General features: G+C 48.9%; 1 protein-coding gene across 1 annotated transcript in view; it reads right to left on the bottom strand.

Moving 5' to 3' along the window:
* ASTN1 (astrotactin 1) overlaps positions 1-2,150 on the bottom strand; it is a gene marked incomplete at its 5' end in the record, with an annotated part of 207,979 nt that extends 205,829 nt beyond the window's left edge. The window contains one exon of the mRNA XM_035123692.2: positions 1,904-2,150. Coding sequence (XP_034979583.2) covers positions 1,904-2,150 — 247 coding nt within the window. The remainder of the gene's footprint in view (positions 1-1,903) is intronic.
* Positions 2,151-12,501: the final 10,351 nt, after the last annotated feature.

Raw genomic sequence — 12,501 nt, 5'->3', positions numbered from 1 at the left:
AAAATTATCCTCCCACATTTAGGTTCTGCTTGTTTTAAACTCATGATTACAAGCATCAGATCATGTTTGGCCGCAAAGGTGCTGCTGACAGCTAAAAGGGGATTGAGTCTGGTAGCATTATATGTATTCTCAAACCTATGTCACCTAGAGAGGATGACATAGGATTGCACCTAGCACATCAGGGTGCCTGAGGGGTTCCTGGTGCCTGAGGTGATGGACATGGAGGAGAAGTGAATAGCAAAAGCCCTCAAGCCAGGCTGAAAATAGCATGCTGTCTTCAGTTGCCTCCTCACCCTGAGATTCTGTTGCTTTCCCTGAACTCTTAAAGCTAAATCCCTGAAAATTCAGGTCATAACCTGAGACTTAATAATCCATGTCATATCTCAAATGTTCACTTTTTTATGGAGGATTTTGAGAAAATGTAAGCTGCTACTGCATGCTTACATGGGCATGGGTGCATGGTTTCTGTATGCAAAAAAAGCAAAGTACACATCTCCTGCACCACGCAGAAAGGGAACCTTAAGGACGCAATGCGCCTGGGCCTTTTATGTGGTGGCACCTCAGCTTTTGAACTCTCTCCCAGAGGTTTGCCTTTGTCCTTTTCAATTGGAATCTGGTAGAAACCTCCTCCTGCAACCCCCTCAGGCTTTTCAGACCTGTGTTGTTATAATTTAAATGTTGCCTGGTTAGGCCTTCGCCATTGCAATAACGGTGGTGCATTTTTTAGACTCTGGAAGCTGCTCTGGAAACTCTCGTGCTGCCACAAATGATGAAACAAATAAATAGGTAAACGAAACCTACAGTACTTGGCTTCTATAGCTAGTATCAGAGATCAGCACCTCAGGATGTTCCACGAGCAGCAAGCTAGTTGCTTCTAAGGACAAGCAACCGCCATTGGGAGATTTGGAGCCCTTGGTGCTGAAGCCTCTGTGCTGCTTGTAACCAGAGGCACCGCCTTCTCTTCCCCAAACTCTCCCTCTGACCCCAAGCAGGCAGACAAGTGGCAGCGCAAGTGGCAGCCCACTGGCCTGCTGCCTGGGCCCACCATCCCTGCCTCTCTGGGCAAGCAAGCAAGCAACTGACCATGGCAGGCCACCTTGTCCCCTGGCAGCACCCTCTGGGCAGGCCCAAGCTCATCCCTCAAGCTGCCCAGAGACTGGAAGGGGTGGCAGCTGCTCTTTCTGAGGGAGGCTGAGGCACCCACCTACTCCCTCCAGGTGCTGCGCTGGGGGCAGGTAGGCCCCACCCTGCTTGGCTGGGCTGGCCCTAGCCTGCCTTGCAAGAAGGAGGCCCCAAGTTCAACCCCCTCCTCTCCAGGTAGGGCTTTTGGGAGACACTTCCTCGCCTGAAATCCTGGAGAGCCGCTGCCAGTCAGTGTATGCAATACGGAGCAAGATGGCCTAGTGGTGTGGCTCAGGAGACGGCTGCTCTTCCTGTTGGCAAGGTGGCTGCCGCAGCCTCCGCTCTCGCTCCGGGAACTACCCGCAAGCGCCACCCAGGAAAAGCGGCAACCGCAGCCAGCGACGCCTGACGCCCGCTGGGCCCCGTGGCGGAGCCGAGCTGGTGCCTCACCCGACCCCCCTCGCCGCCGCCGCCGCTGCTCAGGTGGCAAGGCGCCGAGGTCTGCGCAGTCTCTCGCTCGCTCTCCCGGCCTCGGCGGGGAATGGTTGCCGGCAGACCCACCCGGGGCGAAGGCCCCTGGAAGCCCGGCGCCGGCCAGCCAGGCTAGGGCCGCGTGCGGACGGGAAAGGTCACCTCGCTTGGCACGCTCTCCCGGCCTCGGCGCAGAGAAGAGGCCGAGTGGCCGGGCAGCTGCGAAGGGGGCGCGCGGGCGCGCGAGAGAGGCCGGCCAGCCAGCCTCGCGCTTCTCGGCCACCAGGCCGCCCGGGCGGGCCGGACTCACCGAGCACGAAGTAGGGCAGCTCGGTGTTCTCCAGGTCGTCGACCACCACCATCTCCCCGGGGAAATCGTTGCGCACCGAGAAGAGCAGCTTGGGCTCCGAGGCCGACGGGCTGTGCATGATGCTCAGGTCGTTCTCCCTCAGGAAGGGCAGCGCCGACACCGTGATGCTCTTCAGCTTGCACTCCATCTCCTTGGAAGGGTCCCCGTCCGCCTCGGCCGGCCCCGCGGCGGCAGCAGCGGCTGCAGCGGCGGCGGCCCCGGCAGCGGCGGCGGCTGGGAGGCGGCAGTAGCAACAGCAAGCGAGCAAGATGCAAAGGCGAGCGAAAGCCATCTTGAGCCTGCGGGCGCCGGGCGGAGCGGCGAAGACGCTCCCTGGTCCAGAAACGGGGCTCTCGGTGGCTGCTGCTGGGCGATGCGAGCGGGTTGCGGAGGGGGCGGGCGAGAAGCGAGGGAGGGAGGCTCTTTGTCTGCCGCCGAAAGGGAGCGCAAGGCAGGCGGAGGAGGCGATCACGAAAGCGGGCTCGTCTCCGTTCCCGGCGCCTTCCTCCTCCTCTGCATCTTCTTCGCAGCGCACTCGCGCGCTCAGGCTGCCAGTCGCCACCTGGGTTGTGCAGCGCTGCTGGGGAGGGGAGGGGGATGCACAGCTACATTTGGGGACGCAATGAGGTTTCCTTTTAAAAAAAAAGAAAAGTCCCTTCCGTGACCCTGAACATGCAAGTGAGAGATGCCGGGGGAGAGAAGTCCCGCAGGATCAAAACTCCAGCATCCTCTTTGGGGGAAGGGGGAACCACGCAGGCAGAAGATAACAGCTTCGCCTGTCCCGCGAGTACTGGCATTCAAAGGTGTACTGCCTCTGGAGGCTATGTTTACCTGTTGTGGCTAATGGCTGCTTATAAACAATACGGGTTTTTTTGGGGGGGGGGGTTATCCAGTGTGCATTTTTGAATCCCCACTGCCATCTCCAAGCACTTATTTAAAAATCCTTTTAACCAAGTGAAAGCCTGGTTGGTTTTTTAATGGCTTTAGAATTCCATTCATATTAACGGGGAATAATTCAACGTAAAACACAAGGGCTTCTGCTTACCTGGGTTGTGTTAATCAATGGACTTTGCTTTTGGAGGATTTGTTGTTTATGAAGATACTGTATTGATTCACTAATGGAGAGTCTCCCTTTGAACCTGGAACTCTGTGAGGAGACAACCCAAGGCCCGAATCGAAATAAGGAAGCTCCCTATGTTATTTTTTTCCAATTTAAAACACACCTTTCAACCTTACTGAGCCTTCACAGCAGCTCCCTCAATTAAAATGCTTGCGTAAATGAAAGCAATATGAATGTACAGACAACTGTCAACTTATACAGGAGTATATAGGACTTATTCCAGGGATAGCGTGTTAAGTCAAAATCATGTATTATCAAATCACATTGGGTTCAATGGCAGGTGGGGTTGCCAGTCTCTCCCCCCCCCCCAGATGCCTGCACTGTTTCCGTCCCCCGTCCCCCAATAATTATTTTGAAAAGTATTTTGCCAAGTGCAAAACGCTGAATAAGCACAAGTTCTTATGAAATCTCCAATCTTATACCCGCTTACCTGAATGAGCCTCACTGATCTCAGTAGGCCTTACTTCTGGGTAGACATAGAATTGGAAGCAGCGGTGGAGCAAGCTGATTGGGCACCTGGGGCAGAGTGCATCTCCTGCGCGTGGGGGCGGGGCAAGCTGGGGCAGGATGCTCCGCGGGGCCTCCAAGGAGTCTGTCTGCCACCTCCCACTCAGCTGCCCTACAGCTGAGAGGGAGGTGGCGGGTGGACCGTTTGGGGGCAGCGCCCAAACCACCGCGTCACGCCCAGGAGCAACGTGTGGTTCAGGCGTTCTACAGGCCCCGCGGTGAGTGCCGGCCAGCATTTTGTCACCCCCTCTTCAGTTGTGGCACCTAGGGCGGCCCACCCCCACCACACACCCCTTCCTCTGTCCCTGGTTGGAATGGATCCTGAGGATCATCTAGTCCAGGCACCCCCAAACTGCGGCCCTCCATATGTTTTGGCCTACAACTCCCATGATCCCTAGCTAACAGGACCAGTGGTCAGGGATGATGGGAATTGTAGTCCAAAACATCTGGAGGACTGAAGTTTGGGGGTGCCTGATTTAGTCCAACCCCAAGAATATCCAGCTGTCCCATATGCGGATCCTGAAACCTTGGCCTTATCAGCACCATGCTCTATCCAACTGAGGTATCCAGGCTGACATGGACAGGATCACACGACAAATGTATCTGCTGGTACATGTAGCATACATGGCTTCTCCTGTTCCCCATTTTGTCTTCACGACAATCACTTGAGGTAGGCTTGGCTGCACAATAGTGACTGGACCAAGTCCACCCAATGTGCTACATCCAGCATACCACCCATTACACAACAGCTGCTTTCAAGTAGCAGCCGCAATTTCAAATAGGCAAAGAATCAGGGTTCATGCACATTACTCAGGAGCAGGACAGGGCCCAAAGCCCTCTCTGGTTCAGAATGGGTCTAACGTAAAACCAAATTAAGTTGAAACATACACAGTCCACCAGATTAATCTATTTTAAACAAATCCATTCATGATTTTTTTGGGTTGGAGCTAGTAGTTGTGAGGATGCCATTCTACATTTTATACAGAAGATAAAAACCCAGATTCACTATCAGCAGGAAGCAGGAGGAGGTCATGCCTCCATGGTGAGTCTACCATTGTGATACATGCATGTGTAAAGCTGTGTTTGTCATAGTCACACTTTACATTTTTTGGATTACACTTAATTAAAAATATTTGGCATAGCCCTAAAAACGTAATCTGTGAAGTGAACTGCAGTGCATGAATCCTTGTTCTGATAAACTGCAGGGGAAGAAACACAGTTGGGATGGAGCTGGATAGCTCAGTTGGTTAGAGTGTGGTGTTGATAATGCCAAAGTTGCAGGTTCAGTCCCCTTATGGGACAACTGTATATTCCTACATTGCAGGGGGTTGGATTAGATCAGGCATGTCCAAAGTCCATTTCGGGGGCCTAATATGGCCTGCCAGTCGGTTTAATCTGACCCCTGTGGCAGTCTATTTCCTGGGGTAAAATCCTTAAAAAACCTCCACAACTTCAATCCTTTAAAAAGCTCAACAACTTTGGTTGGCCCTTTGGTCGGCTCTCACGGCCCTTCATTTAATCAAATCTGGCCCTCTTTGAAAAAAGTTTGGACACCACTGGATTAGATGATGTGTCCATTCCCACTCTACAGTTCTATGATTCTATGCTACCAAAATTTGCCTAACAAGAAATCTCAGCAAAATTTTCATAAGATTAGCAAAAATTTCAGATGTGTTTTGTGCCTCCCTGCAATCAAGAGTAGCATCTATATTGCAAAAGTCCCTCAAATTCAGAAGTAAACTGAGATTTGTAACTGGATCTCCAGGACAAAAGTCAACACAGTACCTATAGGCAGAATTGCTGGAAGTGAAAGTGTGTTTTGCCAAGTTTGTTGCACACCTGCCAAAGTGGCCTGGAGGATCTGGCCCATGAGGTTATCCACTTGCATGGTTCCAGTCCAGGCCCCTCATGATCTCCATTTTATCTAGTTACCTCTGACCTGTACAGCCATGTGTATCCAGCAAAGCCTTTCTACCTTCCCACACACTGATTCTACCACCCATGTTGGATCATTTAGGAAATGTTTTAGAATCTGAAAAGCACTTCCTTTTGAAGCTATAGACTCCACTTTCTGTTCTTGAAGGCCCTTTACACCGGCATGCCAGGCAGTAATTCAGCAGAATCTAAGCACAATGAGAACTTGATTATTCTCCCACTGATGGCCTCAGCCATCTAGATGTTTATTATAGGAACATGAGGATCTCACCAACCCTGCTCTGCACCCTCCTTGAGTATTTTACCTTTTGGGAATGTGTTTTTGAACAGCTATAATGCCTTTTGCATGCCCGGATGTGGTGTGTGTGTGTGTGTGTGTGTGTGTGTGTGTGTGTGTGTGTCTATGTGTAAACCTCTGACTTTACATGGCTGGGAAGTAGCCTAGTGTTACAAAAATAAGAGATACTACAGTACTGTATTGTTTTGCCTCTGGCCGCAGCCACCTAAAGTATTGAGGCCAATGGAATCATTTCTGAAGCAAGTTCTTCTTCTTTGGTGATCACTCGTAGCCGAGTAAGCTTGTCTTCCGTAAACACGGTCTTAACCAGGCATCCCCAAACTTTGGCCCTCCAAATGTTTTGGACTACAATTCCCATCTTCCCCGACCACTGGTCCTGTTAGCTAGGGATCATGGGAGTTGTAGGCCAAAACATCTGGAGGGCTGCAGTTTGGGGATGCCTGGTCTTAACAGTGAGTCTGTAAGTGACTGTGGAGGCCAATTCTGGATCCACACGTCCTTCCACAGTGGGGACATTGGTTTCCAGGCGGGAGTTGATTACGGTGTGGATTTGCCAAGCGTGCCTTCCTCTTAGCACGTTTCTTCCTTGCATCCTGAGTTTGAGTGTCCTCAAAACCCATGACACCTTTGGTAAAGGCTGTTCTCCAACTGGAGCACTCGCAGGCCGGCCTTGAGGCAGTCTTTAAACCTCTTTTGTTGACCACCAGCATTACACTTTCCATTTTTAAGTTCAGAATAGAGTAGTTGCTTTGGAAGATGATCATCAGGCATCCACACAACATGACCAGTCCAATGAAGTTGATGTTGAAGCAAGTACTGCCATCCCAGCAAACAAAAAATATATATATCCTTGTTCTAATCACTAACTATGAACATAAGAAGAGCCTGCAGGATCAGACCAAGGGCCCATCTAGTCCAGCATCTTGTTCTCACAATGGCCACATGTCTGGGAAATCCTTGAGGAGGACCAGAGCACAAGAGCTCTGTGGTTTCCAGCCTCTTTTAAAGACATCCAAGTCTCTGGCCATCACTGCCTCCTTTGAGTTCCATAGTTTAACTATGCACTGTGTAAAGAAGGACTTTCTTTTATTCATTCTGAATCTCCCAACATTTATGCAACTCCTGAGAAGCTATTTAGAATATATAACAATGTTTCAAACGTTTGCTGGAAGCACCAAGAATATGAAGAGGTATTTTATCATTCCTGGTGGACTTGTGAAAAAGCTAAACGTTATTGGATACAAATACATACATTGATGCAGCAGATTCTAAAGGTTAATATCCAACTGAAGCCAGAACTCTTTTTTTTTGAGGCTAATGGGCATACAATTAGAAAAGGATTATGGAAGATTACTCCAATGTAAGATTACTGTGACGAGACTGCTATATGCACAAAGATGGAAACACAGCCTTGCACACTATAGAAGATTGGCTGATAAAATTATTGGACTTGGCTGAGATGGTTAAACTAACATGTTTAATTAGAGAAAAATCATTACTGACATTTGTCAAGGATTGGAAATTTCTTATGGACTTTTTGCATGAAAGAGAAAATGAACTTGTAATATATGGATTTGAAGATTGAAAAAATACTGGTTTATAGAAGATAGAATGGTTGGGTCTTAAAGAATGAATATCATATGTAGCTGCAGAGAGCCAGAAGTCCTTTTATTTTTACTCTATCTTTCTTTAGTTTTTTTCTTTCTTTTCCTTTTCTCTTGGTTTCACCTTCTTTATGTTCAATACCAGCTGTACAGAACCCTAGCATGGTAGTCTTTCAGTTTAGTCTTTCATTTCTGACCCTATTAACAATGTCTGCTGTATTTCCCTTAGTGCTGGAAAGGTTCCTATAGTGTCACAGGCAGCTTATTGAATGTTCCCTATGAAGTCAGCATGTCAGAAGTCCTTCTAGTACAACATTTAAAATTAAGCCATCCCTAAGGGACAAGCTTTCACTGTGTGCTTTCTTTTGGAGCCTCTGTGCTGCTCCTTTGCAAGGTAGGACTGCACACTTCACTTCACAATTAAACACACACACACAACTACCCTGTGGGATAAGGCTGTGGCACTGTGGTCTAAACCACTGAGCCTCTTGGGCTTGTTGATAGGAAGGTCGGTGGTTCAAATCCCTGCGAAGGGGTGAGCTCCCGTTGCCCTGTCCCACCTCCTGCCAACCTAGAAGTTCGAAAGCATACAAGCGCAAGTAGATAAATAAGTACCGCTGCGGTGGGAAGGTAAACGATGTTTCCATGTGCTCTGGCACTTGTCACGGCCCTCCATGCACCAGTAGCGGTTTAGTCTAGGGTTACCAGATGTCCCCATATCCTGGGGACAGCCCCTGGATTTGCAAATCTTTCCCCGGACAAATTCTGTCTCCGGAAGGTCCAGATTTCATTAAATGTCCCCGGGAAACGTGACACCCTGCTCTCCTGGACTAATATGCAGATGGAGGGGTGGGGAGATAGTTTTTGCACGAGCAGAGGTGGGTGGGGGGATCGAAGAGTGCGAAAGCAGGGCTTTGCACCTTGCCCGGCAGAGAAACCACGCGCCTTGCGTCCCTCCTGGACAACAGCACGCCACCTGCCCGTGACTCTAGAGCCTCCCCCGATCTCCTGCCCCCTTCCCCCTTCGCTTTGAAAGACCGTAGGTGGGCAGCCGTTGCCCAGGAGCAACGCAAGGCGTGTGCTTTCTCTGCTGGGCAAGGCGCGGAGGGGTGAGATGACTTCAATCCCCTCGGCCAACTGGAGCGGCGGTGAAGCTGGTGCAGAGCCAGGCATCTGAGCGTGAGAGAGAGCATGAATGAGAGCGTGTCCCCGACGGCTGGGAACTGCAGAAGTCTTGAGAAGTAATTAGGGATAATAAAGCATGTATTATTATTTTTTTAAGTGTCCCCGGATTCATTGGGGAAAAAAAATCTGGTAACCATAGTTTAGTCATGCTGGCCACATGGCCCAGAAAACTGTGGACAAACGCCAGCTCCCTCAGCCTGAAAGTGAGATGAGCACCACAACCCCATAGTCGCCTTTGACTGGACTTAACCATCCAAGGGTCCTGGGACCCAGGTGGCACTGTGGGTTAAACCACTGAGCCTAGGGCTTGCTGATCAGAAGGTCGGCGGTTCGAATCCCTGTGACGGGGTGAGCTCCCGTTGCTTGGTCCCAGCTCCTGCCAACCTAGCAGTTCGAAAGCACATCAAAATGCAAGTAGATAAATAGGAACCGCTACAGCGGGAAGGTAAACGGCGTTTCCGTCTGCTGCTCTGGTTTGCCAGAAGCAGCTTTGTCATGCTGGCCACATGACCTGGAAGCTATACGCCGGCTCCCTCGGCCAATAACACGAGATGAGCGCGCAACCCCAGAGTTGGTCACGACTGGACCTAATGGTCAGGGGTCCCTTTACCTTTACCTTTACCAAAGCCAGCCCCACCCATTTCCCCACATTTGAGATGAGAACAAGAGCACATGCGCATGAAAGATTACTCCAGGAAAGCAGAGTAACCATAGTAGTAGTCTTGACAAAATCCAAAATGAGGAGTTTGCAATTCATTTATTTGTTTGGAACTCTGAATGCTTCCACTGCACAATACTCTTTCATTTCAACAAAAAATAGCAAAACTCAAAGACGGCACTCATTTCTGTAGTGGTGACTATTTCTTGTTTCACTCAAAAGTGTGTTCTTAAAAGGTACTGCTAGCTGGAAGCCTGATCAATTTTTGACACACATAAACGAGTTAGTAGTTTGGGCACACCTGCCATTTCTGCCTCCTGCCAATTATTGTCCTTTTAAAACCAAATGCTCCAGTAATAATAATTTTTAAAAGCTTCTGTCTCCGTCACTATGTGAAAAGGCCTACAAAAGTGATAAAGCAATTGACAGCTGTCAACACGGGAAAATGTCACAATATGGCTTTTAATCTATTCAAGGCTTTTCATGCTTTTCTGATACTGCAAGGGGTGGGGCACCCAAGGCTCAAACATTATCATTCTCAAGGCAGAAATGCCCAGTGAATCTCTGGGGAAGGGGTTGTAAACTCTCTGGTGCATTCCAAAAATCAGTAGGACTAAACAAATGTATACTGAGGATTCATGGAATCCATCTTTTGTGGTGTTTGCAGCCCAATCAGAAACACAAGTTTTGCTAGACAAGCACAGGGCTAGTACACAGAGGCTTCTTAAATTTCCTAGAGAGGACCTTCTGTGTGAGGATTTCACCTGCCTCCTCTGGTGGAGAATTCTGTAACAAAGGAGGTAATCTTTTATACTTCCTCCTGCCTCCGAGGAGACTCTTTTTCTCCCATGCTTCCAAGCTAAGCAGATGCGTTTTGCTGAAGCTTCTGCTTTTAGCAATGTTTGTTGACACTACGAACAGAATATAATTTTTTTATTAAAAGTATTTTAGCAACAGTGAATTAATCTAGTGGGCATCACAACATTCTGTGATCAAGATTTTCACATGTCAAATGAACTACTTCCTTTTGTCTTCCCTGAACCAACTGCCACTCAGTTTCTTTCGGTGACTCTGCAGGCTGATATTATGAAGGGAGAGCAGAATTATCTTTATCTATTCCATACTGTTCCCGGTTTTATCAACCTGCTTCATTTTTTCCTAAGCCCCAAAGCCTAGTGAATCACATGGAATAGATACAGGTAGGTAGCCGTGTTGGTCTGAGTCGAAGCAAAATAAAAAAATTCCTTCAGTAGCACCTTAAAGACCAACTAAGTTTTTATTTTGGTATGAGCAAGAAGTGTGCATGCACACGAAAGCTCATACCAAAATAAAAACTTAGTGCTACTTAAGGATTTTTATTTTATTTTACATGGAATAGAGTTCTCAATTGCTGGGCTTTGCTGAAGTTATCTCACGGGTTAGACTTCATGATATTGTTACAAAAGTTGGGTGCCACCCCCACTCTTTGCAAGATTCCAGGGGGTTCCAGGCACTCACCCAGGGTCTGTGTTGCTTTGGAGAATTAAGACATGCCAGATACTGTCGTAGTCTATTCACCTATTTACACCTTCAGTCTGCATTGAGGGAGTCCAGATCTTGCAGCACAGCTACTTAATGAGGGGCTTGTCACCCACAGCAGTGCAGCCATGGAGTCCAAGACATCTCTCCCAGCCAGCCTTAGAATCACAGAGTTGAAAGAGACCACAAGGACCATCCAGTCCAACCCCCTGCCAAGCAGGAAACACCATCAAAGCATTCTGCTTAAAGACCTCCAAAGAAGGAGACTCCACCACACTCCTTGGCAGCAAATTCCACTGTTGAACAGCTCTTACTGTCAGGAAGTTCTTCCTAATGTTTAGGTGGAATCTTCTTTCTTGTAGTTTGAGTCCATCGCTCCGTGTCCGCTTCTCTGGAGCAGCAGTAAACAACCTTTCTCCCTCCTCTATATGACATCATTTTATATATTTGAACATGGCTATCATATCACCCCTTAACCTTCTCTTCTCCAGGCTAAACATACCCAGCTCCCTAAGCTGTTCCTCATAAGGCATTGTTTTGTAAAGAAGCTAGTAAAATGCTCCCGCTTTGCCGCTTTACAGAGAGCTAGGGAGAGGCGGACGGGAGCCACTGCTCCTCCTCCCTCCCTCCCTGGTTTGCTGTAAAGCGGCAAAGCAGGAGCCACTTACGGCGACCCAGCCCCCCCCAGCCTCCCTCCCCCCTGGCTTGCTGTAAGTGGCTCCCGCTTTGCTGCTTTACAGCAAGCCAGAGAGGGTGGGAGGGGGACGGACGGGAGCCGTGCCTCCCAAGAGGACGCAGCTTTGCCAACGCCCCAGCAAAGTGGCGTGGGGGGGGGTGTGACATAAAAAATTCCACATCAGGTACCACCTGGGCTTGCTACGCCTCTGGTTGGGGTGCCCCTCCCCAATGCCTTGTCTACTCTCTCTCTGCCAGAGCTGCCAAACTTGGTGGGGTATTGGTGGGGGCAGAGAAAAAATTGCTTGGGGTAGGCTGATTAGGCCACCCAACTAGGAATTAACCACCTGCAGCTCTTAAAGGTAAAGGTAAAGGGGGCCCTGACCATCAGGTCCAGTCGTGTCCGACTCTGGGGTTGCGGCGCTCATCTCGCTCTATAGGCCGAGGGAGCCAGCGTTTGTCTGCAGACAGCTTCCAGGTCATGTGGCCAGCATGACAAAGCCGCTTCTGGCGAACCAGAGCAGCGCACGAAAATGCCGTTTACCTTCCCTCCGGAGCGGTCCCTATTTATCTACTTGCATTTTGATGTGCTTTCGAACTGCTAGGTGGGCAGGAGCTGGGACCAAGCAACGGGAGCTCACCCCATTGCAGGGATTCGAACCGCCGACCTTCTGATCAGCAAGCACTAGACTCTGTGGTTTAACCCACAGCGCAACCCATATAGTGCAAAGCCCAGCCTGACCACCAAATGCATAGTTGTTGTTGTTGTTTTTTGCAATGCAAAAACAAAAGCTTTTTTTAAAAAAAAATAATTCAAGGAAATTGATATAGTTGCTTTCATTTAGATGATTAATCAGGGAATACGCATAGTCAATGAACAAAGTTTCTGGCAATTGCCTATGGGAGTTCTATAGGTGCGGCTAGGAGCAGAGCTGGTAATTATGCTGCTCCCATTTTATTTATCTGAATGCATTATTTATGCCTTTTCACAAAGTTCCATTCTTTTAATATACTACTGTGTATTAAAGGGACAACAGTTTGAAATCTAATCAGTTTGAA

Source organism: Zootoca vivipara, chromosome 7 (genome assembly GCF_963506605.1).
Source record: "Zootoca vivipara chromosome 7, rZooViv1.1, whole genome shotgun sequence".
Taxonomy (NCBI): Eukaryota; Metazoa; Chordata; class Lepidosauria; order Squamata; family Lacertidae; genus Zootoca; species Zootoca vivipara.
This window is presented reverse-complemented; position numbering and strand designations above follow the sequence as displayed.